This window comes from Trachurus japonicus, chromosome 15 (genome assembly GCF_045865225.1).
Source record: "Trachurus japonicus isolate A0001 chromosome 15, Traja_1.0".
Taxonomy (NCBI): Eukaryota; Metazoa; Chordata; class Actinopteri; order Carangiformes; family Carangidae; genus Trachurus; species Trachurus japonicus.
In genome coordinates this window covers 19275746-19292726 of record NC_140921.1, presented here as the reverse complement: position 1 = coordinate 19292726, position 16981 = coordinate 19275746, and the positions used below count along the sequence as shown (strand labels likewise).

Genomic DNA, 16981 nt, shown 5'->3' with positions numbered 1-16981 from the left:
GATATCTTCCAGGTAGTAATTGGCATCCCAGATAACACTGAAGAGCAGAAAATGGGGTCAAGCTAACAGGACATTTTTAAGCTTACCTGGCAGGAACAAAAAATTGCTAGATGCTGATTATTTTGCTCAAACTTTCTCAACAAGGGGATTTCTTTCTTTCTTTTTTGTTGGCAAATGCAGGAATACATGACATGAATATAAAGGAAACACTCAGCAGTGGTGTGAAGCTGTGAATGCTGGTTTCAGATCAGCATGTGGTTTATTGCCAAGTAGAATTTCATATGACCCCAAAGGCCTCCAAAGGTTGAAAGTCACTGAGACTGGTGATCTGAACTTTCCACTAGTGTCTAGTGCCTTTAGACTTCACATGTGCAGCAAATCATCCCAATACGAACATGACTATTTGTCCAACACTTGGTTAGATGCGTATATTGCCCCCTAAACATCCCATGACCTTTTATTCATTATTTATTTCATTGGCAATGAAATCAAATTATATTTTTTTCAATATGTGGGTTCATGACAAAATTCACACATACTCTTATCTGTATGGTATGCCGTTAGCACGCTAACAAGATAAACATGATAAAGCATACCAACTAGATAAATATTCTACCTGCTTAACATCGGCATGTTCACATTGTTGTTATGTGTGTTTTAGCATGTTGATGCCTCATAGAGCTGCTAGAATAGCTGTAGACTCTTATTCTCTTATTATTCATTATGTCACAGGAATTTACAACCTAGATCAGTTGGTAAACAAGGTTGCACGTGGGTCATCCTAGTGTCCTTCCTCTGCCCCCAGGTTTATTGTAGTCAACACAAATGTCCCCGCTAATGGAGTTAACAGGATTGCTACAAGGTTTTACTACAACTACTTCAAAGACTACGTTATTACTTATTACAAGGAGAATACTAACCATAGCAAATTTCCACCACAATTATAAAATTAAACCTCTCGCCTCATAGCTGCTTACGTTACTGGAAATGCAACTGTGTAGTTAGTAGCTAACCTGTTACTAATTCTTCATCAGAAATGTAAATAAAGTGCCAGAATGGACCGATTTAGATTATTACATAACAGTGGGCCTCTCTTCTCCACCTACCATATTGTATTGACTGGTTTGCCCCTGAGGGCTTGTTGGACCCTTTGATAATCATCTTCAAAGCTTGGTTTCCTGAATGGTCAATTTAAGGATCCCAATTAGGCCTGTTTTTGCTTGATGGATATTGGGCTTCCCATGGATCCATGCCATCGACTAGTTTTATGATCACTGGTGTGTGATGTTTTGAAACTGGAATGCATTTACTGTTTCCAACAGAACAATAATTAGAAGGACACGTGAAGCCCTAAGGAGATGCTGGTTCCAGTTCTGGCTTAAGAAATGCCATGTCATGAAATTTTGTCACAGTCTTGATTTGAGAAAGAAGGAAACAGTGTTTTATGTCTACAGTTCAATGAAATGTGGGACACATGCAGAGATCAAGTGTGCAAAAACCAAAGGCTCTGCGCTGAGTGAACCTGTTGGATTTTTGCCTTTTATTTCATGTTGGATGATCAGATTTTGACAGCTGGATTTCAGGCCGCTTCAGCTTACCGTTAGGTCTTTATCGGCAGACTGCATGCATGGTCCATGAGAAAGCAAAGGTGCTGAGTAATAGTTGGGGATCTGCTTGGCTGACCCAATAACATTAGGGTGCAGGTCTATTTTGGCTCCACAGCTGTGGCTGCTATGTGGGATTACAGTGATGAAAACCCTGTGTGAAAGCAGGTCAACGGGCAGCAGGGTGATTTCAGACAGAGGTATTTAGGACAGGAAGGAAAGATGGGCCTGCTGGGAGGACTGGACTTGTTAAGTGCCTTACTCAAGTGCTTAGATAAGATAGGTCACAAAAATATGCTGTCCATGCATTTATACCAAGTGTTTTATAATGCATGCATTTCAGTATAGAGATGTCAGGGAGTAACAAAAACAGTCATGGTGTTTTTTCTGAGGCTGGGCTTAAACTGAAACTAAACAGTTGAATGCCTGACATAAGGAAGTAACATCAAAGGCAATAGGTTGAGATGCCAGGTGCAGGAATGTGGGGGTCATGGTTCCTGGTATCATCCTCAAAGATCTGTTCTTTTGAAAATTTAGACTGTTATGGTTCTGTACCAGCCAGTCAGATATTTCAAAACAACAACAATGTTGAATACATGTACAGTAGTCAGGTAATTGCAATTGTGATAGTGAACAGTTGATAACAACAATGATACCAGTGTTTCCTCCAGGATTTTTTTTAAGAGTGGGGGCGAGGGTGGTCGGATGGGGGATCTTGGCAGGAAGTCGCACAAAGAAACACGAGAGAATCCGGTCAATTTTCAAAATAAAACAAACAATTTGTGTTTATTAATCTAGACAGAGCGCGAGAGATGAACACACACACACACACACACACACACACACAGAGCTGAGGGGCAGAAGCGCTTGTCGACCACCCCCTGTCGGATGGTCTGATGGAGGGCAGTTAGCAATTTGAAAACATTAGCGCGATTTAGCGCATATGTTTATTACCGTCACAACGCGACCTGCCCGTGTGTGTGTGTGTGTGTGTGTGTGTGCACCAGCGCGAGAGAGAGAGTTGCAGCCGCCACAGACTCGTTTGGATGCGCTGGTTGATAAGTGTTGTTTTTACTGAGGAGGAACTATGAAGAACTCAGCTGTGATTGAAAAGCACCTAAACCGAGTCGAGAGTTGTAACTGTGTAGTGGAAAGGGGTGCAAGGTAATGGTAACTGGTAATGAAAACCCTGCTATACATTGTTTTAACATTAAAAATAAAAAAAATCATAATTCTGAAGGTGTGGCGGCTTTTATTTTGCCGTGGCGGTGCGCCGCAATCAATTACATGTAGAGGAAACCCTGGATACTGTACTTTCATTTTGCTCACATGTTGCATTCTTCCTTTTTGTCTGCAGGTACGGAAGCATATAAATGACCTGTATGAAGACTTACGAGATGGACATAACCTGATCTCACTGCTGGAGGTTTTGTCTGGAGACACATTGGTGAGTTCATGTTTTTCTTTTATGGTCATTTTCATCACCAGCATCCCTTAAAGGAGTAAGAGCTCAAAAAAAGCCATTAAGCTTTTAGTCAGAGAAATTGCCACTGAGAACAGTCGCATGAAAACACAAACCATTCAGATTGACATTGGACACCGACATGGAAAATGAGAGAACTTCCTCACATAGAGCAATCTGTCACACCTTTGCATGACTAATGCCCTCCCTCCTTCCTGATTTATATAACTGAGGGTAGGAGGGATGTGGGAATTCTGGGATTCGAGTTGTTCTGTTTATTTGTTTCCTCTTCCTCGTATCGAAGCAACTAAACGATGTGCAAATCACTGTGGTTAGTTTTACTGTGCTTCTAGGTGTACACTAAGTATTATTGAATAAGGTGGTGGAGTTTGCCCTGCAGCCAGAGGTGGAGCACTTGTTGCCACAGTAGTAGCAGATAGTGATGCTCTTTTGGCATTGACGTGAGATATGAAATCCGATACTTAGAACAGATTGTCATGAACACATCAGGGGAAATCCAACAAGCTGGAAAACTAGCTCTCTGGTTGCCCTCTGGAGTTTCCTGCAAGTTGTTGGCATCCAAGAAAGAGTCATTAAAAAGTTCAACTCGCTAACTACATTTTCTTTTTAACTCTCTAACTGCCAAATATTCATTTTCCAGCATAAATACAGTATGCCACACATAGATACAGAATCAGCACCAATTTATCAGTTTGTATAAGAAAAACGAGAATACAATAAGTGAATTTTGATAGACCTTACTGTGATCGTCTCTACTAGAGGAATGTATGTCACTCAAAGGACGAATGTCACTGCAGCTGACACAGAGCAGCATGAACACGTTGGGTTGTTTCTACAAAACTACATTGTAATGCAATAATATTACAAGGTTGAGCGTTGTCTCTGAGTGCAGGGAGATGCTCTGCAACAGTGATCAAGGCACAGGTGGAGTGATCACGATGAAGGCTGTATCATCAATTTTCAATCAATCGCACAAAATTATACCAAAGAAAAACCATTCGCAAATATCACTCAGAATTGTTTGTGGTTTGCTCATTTTATCGTGAATTAATCCAGTAGACTTACAGGAACATTTTTCAATTGTTATTCACCATGAAATATTTCCACATTAAAAGGGATGGTGGAAGTAAGGAATGACCAGAATCGTGTTATTGTGGAACAAGGAAATCATAGGGGTTCAAATCTTAGATAGTTCAGTACATGTATGTGTCTAAAACTACTAAACTAAACTACCATGTGTAGTTATATTGCTTTGGCCTAAGATACATAGGACTGAAGTGCTGCAGGTTATTTACAGTATTATTATTCCATCTCTCTGTTAACATGACATTCTTTCACCTTGTATTGAAGTATGTAGATACAGTCTTTGTGAAGTCCTGAGTTACATAATGTTATCATGCTGTGATGTCCCTTACTATATATATATATACACAGTAGTTTAAGAGCATATTATGCTTGTAGCGGGAACCCCAGCAGTTATTACCTCGCCACTGTGACTAACTTTCATCCTCTGAATAGCGATCTGTTTTCTGTTGACATCCTTCTTTCCTCATCTTCTGTTCTCCACTCTTTTGATCGTTTTCTGTCCATCGTCTAACGTCCTTTGATTTGGCCACTGTGTGTGTGTTTGTGTTTGTGTGCGTGTGTCCCCGTCCGTGTCCTCCTTTCTTCCCCCATGTGTTGCCTTTTCGTTGATAAAGCCAAGGGAGCGTGATTTTCTGAAGACATTGCGGTTGGTGAGTGGGACAGAAGCATGTGCAGTTGAGCAGCATGGAGACACGGTGGATGATGATAAGGGGGTACGTGTGGCTCACCCCCCCACCCCCACCCTCCACCCCCTTGTAACAAACTAATTCAGAGCGTGCTGTTGCAGGTTAACAGAGGTGTAGAAACAATCCCACAATTCCACTGTATGATTTATGTAGTCTCACATTAATTGCTTTAGCAGATATTGTAGTTCTTTTTTCTACCTTTTTCCAATTTGCTAAATTTGTGATTTCTGTGCAACGTTATGTTTTCAAAATGCCGCTGCTTTTGATCAGGAAATTTGTCAGAATCTTTGTCTACGAGACCAGATGAGACTGACGATGCAGAGAAATGTGCACATGATGCAGTGTCCAGGCAGCTTCCTTTTCGTGAGATAAAGTAGAGGAAATGATAAGAAGTCTGGCATGCTGACACAGCAAAAAATAAATTGCAATAGATATTTCAGAACATGTCTTTTATACCCATTTCACTAGCTCTGCACATCACTCAACCATACAGTCGAAGCGCACAGAACCTGCGTGAGCATCAGGGCATTTCTCATCTGCTGCTTTTTGAGTATTTTGCTGCTTTGACGCCTCAAGAAGGCCTCATAAGTGAATGAGATTCACTGAATGATAGAGACGGGTTTTTTTATGACGCGTTGTTGCTTTGCTACTGAGATGAGCAGGACTCTTCATCCTCCTCCTACCATCAGCATAGAGATATGGCTGAACGCAGCAAGTCTTTTGCCATTGCTGCTGCACCCTGGCTTGAGTGCATTTTCCATTTCATTACCTCATGCTGTGGCTCCTGACCGTCCACGTGCATTTGCCACATGAAATCATACAATACGACATTTTACTATTTCTTTACAGCACCGAGAACCGAGTGTAAATGTAGTTAAATTGCATCATTTGCTGAGGTTAGAGCAGGTTATCTTAGCATGTTAGGTAACTTAATCTATTATTCAGAGTCAGAGAAATGTGTTGAGGTGGAAATGGTGGAAAATGTTCTAGGATGGTAGATTAAATGTACAGCGTGCACAGATTTTGTGTGGATCTGCAGGAATGGATGCTCCTGTTGTTGGTAGTTTCTTTTTTTGTGTGTTCTTTAAAGTCTACCTCACCAGACCAGCGGGTAAGAACCCAGAAGCATGTATTGTGTGTCCTCTATGCTACTAATCATTTTTTGTGTTTTGTCCCCTGACATTAACAAGAACCCGGTTACTATGCATGTTTCCTCTTCCCTCTTTATGTCCACAGCCTCGGGAGAGAGGGAGGATGCGCTTCCACAGACTCCAGAATGTACAAATAGCGCTGGATTATTTAAAGAGGCGGCAGGTAAGAATCAGAGCCAGTGTCATCTTCACCTCTTGTGAATTCACCCTTTAGACTGAGGCCTGTTGGATCCAAATTTTGTCCCAAACCTTTCAAAGCGTTAAAACTAGTGGGAACCAGCTTACTGTCAGATTTGAAACAGCAATGTTATGGCAAAAACACATTTTTCTCTTCGCTTTCATGGCAGCATCGACCTGAAAGATTATATCATATCTGATCTTATTGTTACAGATTATCTTTGACTCATTTGCCACAGTAACAGTAAACATCAGCATTTAAAGAGCTAGTAACAGCATTTAAGGAACGCTGACTACAAATCCCATCAGTGCGGTTTTTCAGAAAGGCCTTGATTGCCCTCCCCTCCCCCACCTCAGTCAGAACGTGATGAAGAACACTGGCTGGCTGAGCCACAGCCAGATGTGACGTAAGGCTCGAGACAAAGGATTCATAGATGGTCACAAATGAGTTGTTCTATTGTTTTGGCTACATGACATACCAGACACGTTAACGCATCCCCTGGAGAAAGACGTTTAAACTCTGTCTTATTGAAGATGATCAGCCTGGCATTGGAGGAAGAAATTCATTATCACTATTTTAACACTCTGTTCACACGTGCACAGTTTCTGTTTCTGTTTTATGTGAAGGACATCATTAAATAGACACCATTCCTCAGTGTGATAAAGCAGTAGATAAGGCCGTCCTGGCAGGTTTATAGCATTTAATTAGTAGCAAACATGCACTCTCAATCACCTCTGCCCCACACTGTTAGGATGATAAGGCCGCTCAGCCCTACTGTGAAATGACTATTGTGCCACCTTGTGGTGCATTCTAAACAATAGTCTGTTCATGCTCACATTCACACAACACAAATATAATGAAAAATAAATATCATCATTCACAGCCTTTTTTTTCTTCTTGTTTTTAAGTATATTTTTTGGCTTTTCATGCCTTTATTTGATAGTACAGTTGAGAAAGACAGGAGAGTAGAGAGAGGGGGAATGACATGCACTTGGTGCCCCATTTACAGACTTGTTGTGAATATGTGTGTATTAATCACGTGTTTCCTGTCATCAGGTCAAACTTGTAAATATCAGGAATGACGACATCACAGACGGAAACCCAAAACTGACCCTGGGACTGATCTGGACCATAATTCTGCACTTTCAGGTCAGTGTTATCATCTCATGGTTGAGAAATTCCTTTCTGTCTTTTACAGCCAAGGAATTAAGATGATCTATTACCTAGATAATGGATTATCACTTAGTTTAATTTCTTTGTTTTATGTGCAGCTGAGGAGGTTATACTGATAATGGCTGTTAATTTAAAACTAGTGTAAACCTCTACATCTTGCATATGTGTTGCATATTTGAGATGTTTTTAAAGTGGAGGATATTAGGGTTTTGAATGTATTTGAAGGCAACATAAAGATTCCCATCTTGCCTGTTATTGACTTGGATATTAACGTGTCAGATGGCCTCCAATGAGTTCACACACCCATAAAGTGGGTGTTTGTGCTTTTGACCACAAGGTGTCAAAGCTGTGCAGCAGGCATCACGCTGAATGTGTAACTGCAGTGTCACTCCTTGGAGACTACTGTGAAACATATGATGTCAGTGTTGGTTACAGACGTACAACTTGAGTTCTAACATGAAAAGTTCACATCAGGTGGCTCTCAGTGGCTGAACTGTTTTGAAATGTATTATAATTTATGTAAAGCCTATGTAAAGCATGTTTTCCCAGAGGCAACATTAGTCCAACTTTGATTTACAGAACTAAAGTATAGTCGGGGTAGTTTGCTGTGGTTTTGTTTGCTTTGTGCTACATTTATGTTTCTGAAAAATGTTCTCTCAGGAAATACTTTTTTATTGCTGGAGTGACACACATCATGTCAAGTGGGCTGGTCTGTGTTTGCATGTCAGGATCCAGGTTGCCAGTGTAGTGCAGTCTCATGCCGACATCTCATACTCTAAAGTACTTCTCATTTACACTCTCCCCTACTCACCCTTCTCTCTGACTGTCTTGCATTGGATTATTAATATCTCTCTGGCACATGGCACATGACACACTTGTTGGTCACTAACAGGAATATTACAGCGGACTTAGAGCTCTGATTGAGATGGTGCTGGCTTAGTGGCTTTGAGTTGATATATGACTTTGGAACAAGCTATCATCTGTCTGACTAATGCACTCTGTGAAGTAGTGAGAGGAAAAAAAAAAAAGTAGCCAATGTGGACGACGTGCACTCTCTCAAACACGCTGACAGGTAGCGTCGGTGATGATGCCAACACCTGCTGCTGTCAGTCGCACGCAAGCCCTAGAGCAGCGGCTCCAGCAGCGATGGGCCTGTTTCCTCTTGATCTGGAAGCGTAGCAGGGCACATCAAGAGAAAATATTGCGCTTCAGTCTCAGCGTTGCTTTTTAATAGGCTGACAGCAGGTTGACATGTATAAACTGAGCAATGTTTTTTTTTTTATCGTTTGCTCTGCTATGACAACAACTGGCTTTTGAATGTATCCGGATCAGTTTGTGTCTAAATGATGTCAGTTGCTTTGGGAACATACTGTACTGTACATTGTTTTCCTATTTCTGCAGGCATTTTTTTTTTTTTAATATTTATATTTATAAATGTTATTTTGCAATTCATATATGTTAACAGTATGCGTGCCGTTCCTAATAGCTGCTTTACTGTTCAACAGTCAACGTTTTCAATCTCAGACATCAGACTCCATTATTTGATCATGCCTGCACAGATAAGAGGTTGATTACATCACTGTTGTAGACTGCATTGCAGCCACCACGTTGCATTTTCACCTGGGACAAGGTGTTGAGAACAGGAGTGTAATGTTTACATTAGCATGGCTAGTGACAGTGCCCCTCTGTTAGGTGTGTCTGTGCTCGTTTGTTTGTTTTGCCCTGATTCACTGTCACTGTCTCTTGTTCTGTCAATGACTCACAAACACATATTCATGATCCATTCATTCCATTCATCCATTGTTGTTATAACATTGCCCTGTAACAGCTAAGGCTATAAATCACATGGTCATTTAACTGAACTCGAACATGCACAGACATAATATAATACCACATCACGGGTCAATACTTTGACCATAGGCTGGTCATAAATAGCAGCAGGAGTTTGAACTGCTTGGCTGTCATGTGACTTTAACCTTCAGGGAAACTGTATGTTCAGATATTGAAAGCTCACAGTGACACAGTTATATTTAGTGGAGCTGATATTATATTCACTCTTTGACATTATACTTATTTCTCCTTTTGCCCTGAAATAAAAGTATCGATACACACCTCTGCAGCTGGGCTCGCCTCATTCTGTCAGGCAATGTTATTGTATAATTGTTGTGATGGTTTTTATACGGTGAATCACTTCCTAGTCAGAGTATTTGCCCTCTTGTGAACTGCGGTGGTGGTGATCTGTTCAGATAATAGTGTTTATCTAAACCATTGTCCTTAAGCCCACCCACCTCTGGCTTTGCCATTGTGCGTGGCTTGATTGACAGACAAAGAGAAAGCACTTTGTTGTCCAGCTCGGATTTGCCCCTGCTTCTGCCGCTCTCGTTGACCCACGCTGTTCTGTTTTTCAAAGCCTCTCTGACCGGCTGGGACTCTGTCTGCTTCGTGCAGCCAAACTTGCTGAGCCAAAATTTCTCACAGCATAATAGGTGGCCCATCAGCTGGCATCCTCTATAGCAGTTTAAAGCTTGTCCTCCATTCACCCCTCCACGCCACGAACACAAATATTAGGAAACCCAAGTAGCATCTGTGACGTGCGCATGTTTACAGTAGGCGAAGCAGACCTAGGCCGGCCACAAACAGGTCTGTCCACAAAGTCTTTTCCATTCTTGCTCAGCTGAGAGCTGCAGTCAGACACGTGGGCCATGTCTGTGTGTGCATTTATGGTGTTTGTGCTGGATTAGCGAAGCCAGAGAAATGTTTCAAAGGTCAGAAAAGATTCCAGTGTCAGAGGAGAGACCCGGGAGAGAGGGAGAGAGTCAGAGAGCAATGCAGTAAGAGAGAGATAGAGGGAGAGAGAGAGAGGCTGACCGGTTCTGAGCTGTAAACCTGAGAGTCAACGGAAGGGAAAAGCCAACTCTGCTCTGGGTGAAGCTGTGGTTTATGTCTGGCTGCCAGGCTGTTCGTCACTGCGTGCTGTGCGCTCTTTGCACAGCCCGAACATGGCTTTCTTACAGTGGGATAGTGGCTCTTCAGATCAAGTGGACCTAACCGGATACTTTGCTTGAAAACACACTCTTAACACTGTCCATGGGGGAAAGGCTATCCGACTGTCAGCCATGGGAAACATCTGTGGCTGTGTTCGAGGCCCTAAAGAGGAATGTTATGTTGACCCCAAGAAAGCTCCTCTGAACCCTGACTCGAAAGAACGCAAAGGTCGACGCTATTTTCAAAGGAAGAAGAGGAAATCGGGAGATTTTCAGCCTGCTGGATCTTTCAGGAGTACTGGAAGTGAAACTATTACAAGTGGGGTCATCTGTGACAGTGCTGAGCTTCAGGATGGCCCAGATGGGAGCACAGGGGAAAACCAAGAACTGGTGGAGAACCCATCAGAGGTGGAGAATCCTTTACTGAGGCGAGATAGCATCAGCAAAGGCGTCTATGTCGGAGAGGTGCCGGTTTTAATCCTCAAAGATGCTTTCAATCAACCTGTTGGCAAAAGGTCAGCCATCAGGCTGGGAAGGTTTTCCACAGAGCTGACAGACGGTGAAAGGCGCAGGTCCTCTGTGGAAGAAAGGCTTCGTTGTATCAACACAGCGTCCAGAGGTGTCTCAGCCAAGGATGGCCTGCTTGTGAAGAAGCTGCTGCGGCGTCAGCTAAGGAGGGCTGTTAGCTTTGGAGCTGTGGAGCACATGCTACGGACTCTGAGGGGTAATGACAGACCTGGGAGTGAGGAAAGGTTTGCCAAGATTATATGGGACTCTCAAGCACACAGGAGGAGGAGACGGAGGGCTTACACCTGCTCTGGTTACGTAGAACATCCTCCACCTCCTGCCAAATGTATTTCTGCGCAACACGAGGTAAACCAAGCACATGTTATTTATAGTAATTACGTGTTTGATTCCTGATAGATTCATGAGACTTTTGAGTGACTGTTAAAAGCCAATTATCTATACCCATAATTATACTTCTGTTCAGACTCATACATGTACAGTATAATGGAAAAGTGACTCTTTTGATGAAAAATGAGGTGGATTCATTGACAAGAATTAGATTGAGAAGTAAGTTCAGTTTTGGAGTGATGTCACTTAGTGTTACTATAATGCCTTGTGTTGATTATCTTAAATGGTGATCTTACCAAAATAGTTGGTTATGTTTGATATTACATTATTGGAAACTAATGGCTGCCAAACTTTGTATGGAAATCAGCACTTAAAATCTGCTGATGATGCAGAGATTGTCTTACAGAAACAGAAAGACAGGACTTAGAGGCTTCATCTTCTTTTAGCTTTATGTTAACAAAATAAGTGACAAGTGACATTAGTGATTTGATACTGGTTGATAATAACAAATGCCTGGAAGTGGTTATTGACCATCAACTCTTCTAAATGTGTCGATTTCCAGTCAACCGTGCTTTGACTTTTGAGAATTGTTTATGGGTCCATGATTGCTTTGTTTTATTGGGATGGAAACCTCAGCTTGTCTGTAGAAAGTGACTCAACGGTTTTGTCAAAGTGTAAAAGTGGTGAATCATGTTCAGTTCATTAACGTACAGAGGAGAGTTGAGGTGGTGCCACATTGTCCTGTTGATCCCTTGTTCATGAAGTCTCAGCTAAGGCACAGTTGTCATGTTAGGACTGGATGGACTAAAAGGACTAAATGAACCGTCTGTCTGGGGTGTGGGCCTGTTAAACCTCTGTCAAACTTATGGACTGTAGAAATGTTTCAGGCTTTAGATGTTATTTATTCTGGGTAGTGTGATGCGTGGGGGATTCTTCCATTGTGCTTCATCTTCATGATATATGCGACATGTGCATTGTGTGGAAATCTTGTGTATTGTAGCTGAAAAGGCAAGGTAACTAATCAATGAGACGATTGAAAGAAAATTTGGCAGTTTATAAGATAGTTGTGTCAGTATTTGATTCAAGAGAAATGGCAAACATTTGCTGATTATAGCTTCTCATATATGATGATTTTTTTTTACTGGTTGAATAACTCAAACAATCGGTAGATACTGAGATTAATTAGTGATGAGAATAGTTATTCGTTTCAGCTCAGGTGTGTTGTATGCATGATTGATAGTGCTTTCCTGTTTTTCTCTGTTTTTATGACTGGTTGTAGTTGTATAAAACCTTCTCTGTATTTGTTTTTGTTCAATGAAGTGGTGAAGCAAAATTTCCTGTGGTATGGGAAGTAGGAACAAACTCTTCAGGAAGTATTGCATAGCAAAATATTTCTGGCTGTTTGACACATGTAATACAGGAGAATGAAGTTTACAAAGGCTCAAAGCAGTATGGTGTGTGTATTGTTAAGATAACATCAATGACCTTTAACCGTGGTGGGCCAAGAATACTGTGGATCTCAACCTGTGTGTGCTTGAGAGACTCCTGCCCTGCGACTCAATAATCCACCATGTGTGTTGTCAGAGCAGAGGACTAGAGGGCAACTGAGTGGTGTTCTGTCACCGAACTCTCACACAGTCACTTCATAAAGAGCAGTCAGAGAAACTGGCTCCACTGAAAGGTCCAGGATGTCTTTTGTTCCTGTGGCAATTAGACTCTTTAATGAGCAGTGTTGATGCAATATTTTGTTCCTTGTTCCTGGAGTTAACTATGGTGTTACTCTGCAATGAGCACATTTGCATACTTTGCCTTAATGATTTTGTGTGTGTGTGTGTGTGTGTTTTTTCATCTTACAATTGCTCAGAAAACTTTATACTGTTTTGCCTCCTTTTTATTGTTGCAAGTTACTAAGAACCTTCAATGACTCTGACATATAGTGTGTCCTGTCCTGTCCTACGTGGCACTGTTTGTTTGACATCTTCATGCTCTCCATCCGTTTCACCTGCTGTAAAGCTGTTGAGTAATTTATTACACGCTCTATCTTTCAGCTTCTACTTCTGACCAATAGATATTTTCCATGTTTAAAGTACAGCTGCAGCTGCTCTTTCGGCTCTCAGACAAAGCCTGACTCAATTGTGAAATGAAATGCATTATTTCATTATTTACATGTTGCATACTTGCTGCGTCATAGAGGTGTCGGCATAAACATAAGCTTTTGTTGCAGCTGTAAGTTTCTGATATTGTTATCACACATGCATACCTTGTTTTTATATCATAAAACAGACAAAGCAGTAAAGGTAAAATATTTTCTGTGTCTCTCAACCAAACTCTTCATGTCAGCACATTTTGAAACACCTTTCTCCTCCTTTTTTTTTTTTTTTTTATATCTCCGTGACAGATCTCGGAGATCCATGTGACAGGGGAGTCCGAGGACATGACAGCCAAGGAAAGGCTGCTGCTCTGGTCCAAGCAGATAACAGATGGCTACGTAGGCGTCAGATGTGACAACTTCACAACCTCCTGGAGGGATGGGAGGTTATTTAACGCCATCATTCACAAATACAGGTACACAAAAAAACTTTTTAATTGGAGGAAATACATGTTTGCATCATATTGTATCCTGTCATCTTCACTTACTTGGATTGTCTTGCCTCTTCTCTCTCTTTCTGCTATAGGCCAGACCTGGTCGACATGAGCCGTGTGTCCGCACAGACCAACCGATCAAATTTAGAGCAAGCGTTTGGCGTAGCTGAGCAGCTGGGGGTTGCCAGACTACTGGACCCTGAGGGTGAGACCCATATACAGTATACTATCGTGTTTGATTTGGATTCAAAAGACAAGCAGTAAAGCTCATTAAAAACCTGTACACTATAAATCATGTTGAGTGAAGCTTGGAGTTTGGCTTGAGGGGTAATTCCTCTGAGAGTAGCTCATGTGTTGCATTTTTGACCTTTTTGGGTTTTCTTCACTTCTTCCATCAGACGTAGATGTTCAGTCTCCAGATGAAAAATCGGTCATCACATATGTCTCAACGCTGTACGACGCCTTCCCCAAAGTACCAGATGGTGTTGATGGAATCAGTGCTAATGTAAGTCGATAGCATCTGTCCCCTGGTAGCTCCACCCAGTCCAAGTGAAAGTGCTGAGTGTTTTGTGGCTGATGATCCTTTTTGCCCCGAACAGGATGTGGATATCAAATGGGTGGAGTATCAGAACATGATCAAATACCTCAGCCAGTGGATCAAACACAATGTGGCCATAATGTCAGACAGATCATTCCCCAACAACCCTGTGGAAATCAAGGTATCGTACCACGACAAAATAAACATCATTTGATAAATTTAAGTCATTATTGTTATCATCATTATAATTTACCCTCCATGAGTTGGAACTTCACCTGTCTCATTTTACAGAGTGCCCAGAAACGAATAATTGCCTGCTTAAATCATTAATCTGCTGTAACTGAGACTTAGAGTGATATTGATGGATTTGAGAGAGCAGCAACGTCCATTTGCTGCAGGAGATCAATAGCTTCTACCAATGACGGCACTTTTATACACTTTGATGATGAGTAGTAGAGAACATGGGCAAATATTTAGACATCTCCCTCCTAGTTAATATCAAGTCTGATGCTCTGTGGTTAAAAAATAGAAAAACTACATTTTCAGTCTGATCTCTGCTTTGTTTTACAGGCACTTTATACACAGTATCTGCAGTTTAAAGAACATGACATCCCTCTGAAAGAGAACGAGAAGACAAAAATCCAAAATCTCTATAAAATGCTCGAGGTACTGTATGGAAATGCAGAACAGCAGTGCATGTTGCTTTCTCCTATTGCAGTCTTAGTAGTTCTATATGATGTAATAATAACAAAATCTCCTGTTTTGTTGATCTGTCAGATGTGGATCGAGTTTGGACGAATACAGTTACCCCCGGGTCATCATCCCAACGACGTGGAGAAAGAATGGGGAAAGTTAATTGTTGCTATGTTGGAAAGAGAGAAGAGCCTGAGGCCGGAGGTGGAGAGGTATGCACAACCGCTCAGAATATTAACACTTAACATTGCCTGCCATATCATAATGTAATTGAGGGTTTACTGTTTATAGCCTTTTACATCTATGTCACTATTTAACTAACACTATTTAAGAGACACATAAGTGGTGCCTTATATAACAAGATGTGCGTTTGAGGCCACACACGATCTAAGACCGGATATATTTGGATAGTGTGCTGCTTTTCTCAGTGCAGTATAAAGTGCATGAATAAAGGAGAGGAGATGCTACATGAGTCAGCAAAACTTCTTCTGAGGCTGGAGTGCCCCAGTGTCGTATTACAGGCTCACTAATGTCTCTACTAAAACCAGACACTGAAGGATAATGTTGCATGTTAATGTTATGTGAGCGTGATTTTTCTTATTAGAGCAGAAATCCCCTCACTGAGCTGATGGACTCTATGATAAGGTTTATATCAACATATTTATGAGGCATTGCACACAGTATTTCTAGATTACATTTACTGCAGCTAAAGTGCACACTTTATATATAATAAGGCTGTTTAGACAAATAAAAGATAAATGTTCAGCTGATCAGGCATAAAATCATGATGGGTCTAGTTGCTTTGAAAGGATAGAAACTTATGTTCAAAACAAAATGCAAATGGTGGATCTCATGTCATAGCTTGAACCAAGATGTTTTCTCATATTTTACATTCTTATGGCAAGTTTGGTCAAGGGTTGAACTCTATCCAGTGTTCTCTTTCCATCTGTGTTTGTTTGCACAGGCTAACTTGTTTCTGTGGAAGATGATCTATTAACAATAGTTTAGACAAGTTTACATCTCCATTCCTGTTTTTGTGGTCTCTCAACACACTATACTGCATCAATGTTGGGCGTGGTGGATACTGGCAGGAAGCTCAGTTTGGCTTTGCTTTATACAGCCTCAGCTCTCATAAAAGGGTACTGTCTCAACCTGCTATTTAATTTTTATCCCCTGAGGGCAGCATATTATTTCAGGGTGGGATTCATTTTCCACGCTCCTTACCTGGCTGTGACACTATAAATAAGAGGAGGTTGAAAGTTGTGAATGCGTAGCAGTAGTGAAGGTGAGGTCGAGGCTGTGATGCTTACACAGGGATGGTTAGGATGAAAGACGAATGATGAAGATTTTTTTGACTGGCTGGGAACGGCAATAGATATTTAGCATGTGAAGTAAGATGGCCTATTTTAGTGGGACCTCATCTGTTAGCAACAGCAGCTTCAACAGCTTTAGCTCCAGAGACAGTGTCCTCAATGAGCCTTTACAGATTAACAGCTCAGTATTTCTCAATAACAGCTTCGCCTATGGATCCAGGTGAGGTTACGGTGTGCATGTAAAGGTTTTGTGAAGCTTTTTTTGTTTTTGTTAGTGATAATATATATATTTTTTGTCCTTTTGTTTAAGGCTGGAGATGTTACAACAGATCGCCAACAGGGTCCAGCGGGACTGTGTTAATGGAGAGGATAAGCTAGCGTTGGCACGGACAGCCCTACAGTCTGTAAGTTTGGTTGAAAGTTGTAAAAGAATAGCACCGAGTGTGTGTTGTTTGTCTTGAGTTTTCAGTCTCTTGTTCTCTCTTCTAAGGATGCAAAACGTCTTGAGTCTGGAATTCAGTTCCAACATGAAGCTGAGATTGCGGGCTACTTGTTAGAGTGTGAGAATATCCTCAGACAACAAGTGGTGGACATCCAGATTCTCCTGGATGGAAAATTCCCCTTTGCAGATCAACTAGTGCAAAGGTACATAGA

At 41.4% G+C, this 16981-nt stretch overlaps 1 protein-coding gene across 1 annotated transcript in view; it reads left to right on the top strand.

Moving 5' to 3' along the window:
- dst (dystonin) overlaps window positions 1-16981 on the top strand; it is a 100440-nt gene that overhangs the window by 19973 nt on the left and 63486 nt on the right. The window contains exons 6-17 of the mRNA XM_085800261.1: window positions 2962-3051; window positions 4788-4886; window positions 6096-6173; window positions 7245-7337; window positions 13599-13765; window positions 13876-13988; window positions 14182-14288; window positions 14383-14502; window positions 14892-14987; window positions 15099-15226; window positions 16638-16731; window positions 16818-16972. Coding sequence (XP_085656387.1) covers window positions 2962-3051; window positions 4788-4886; window positions 6096-6173; window positions 7245-7337; window positions 13599-13765; window positions 13876-13988; window positions 14182-14288; window positions 14383-14502; window positions 14892-14987; window positions 15099-15226; window positions 16638-16731; window positions 16818-16972 — 1340 coding nt within the window. The remainder of the gene's footprint in view (window positions 1-2961; window positions 3052-4787; window positions 4887-6095; window positions 6174-7244; window positions 7338-13598; window positions 13766-13875; window positions 13989-14181; window positions 14289-14382; window positions 14503-14891; window positions 14988-15098; window positions 15227-16637; window positions 16732-16817; window positions 16973-16981) is intronic.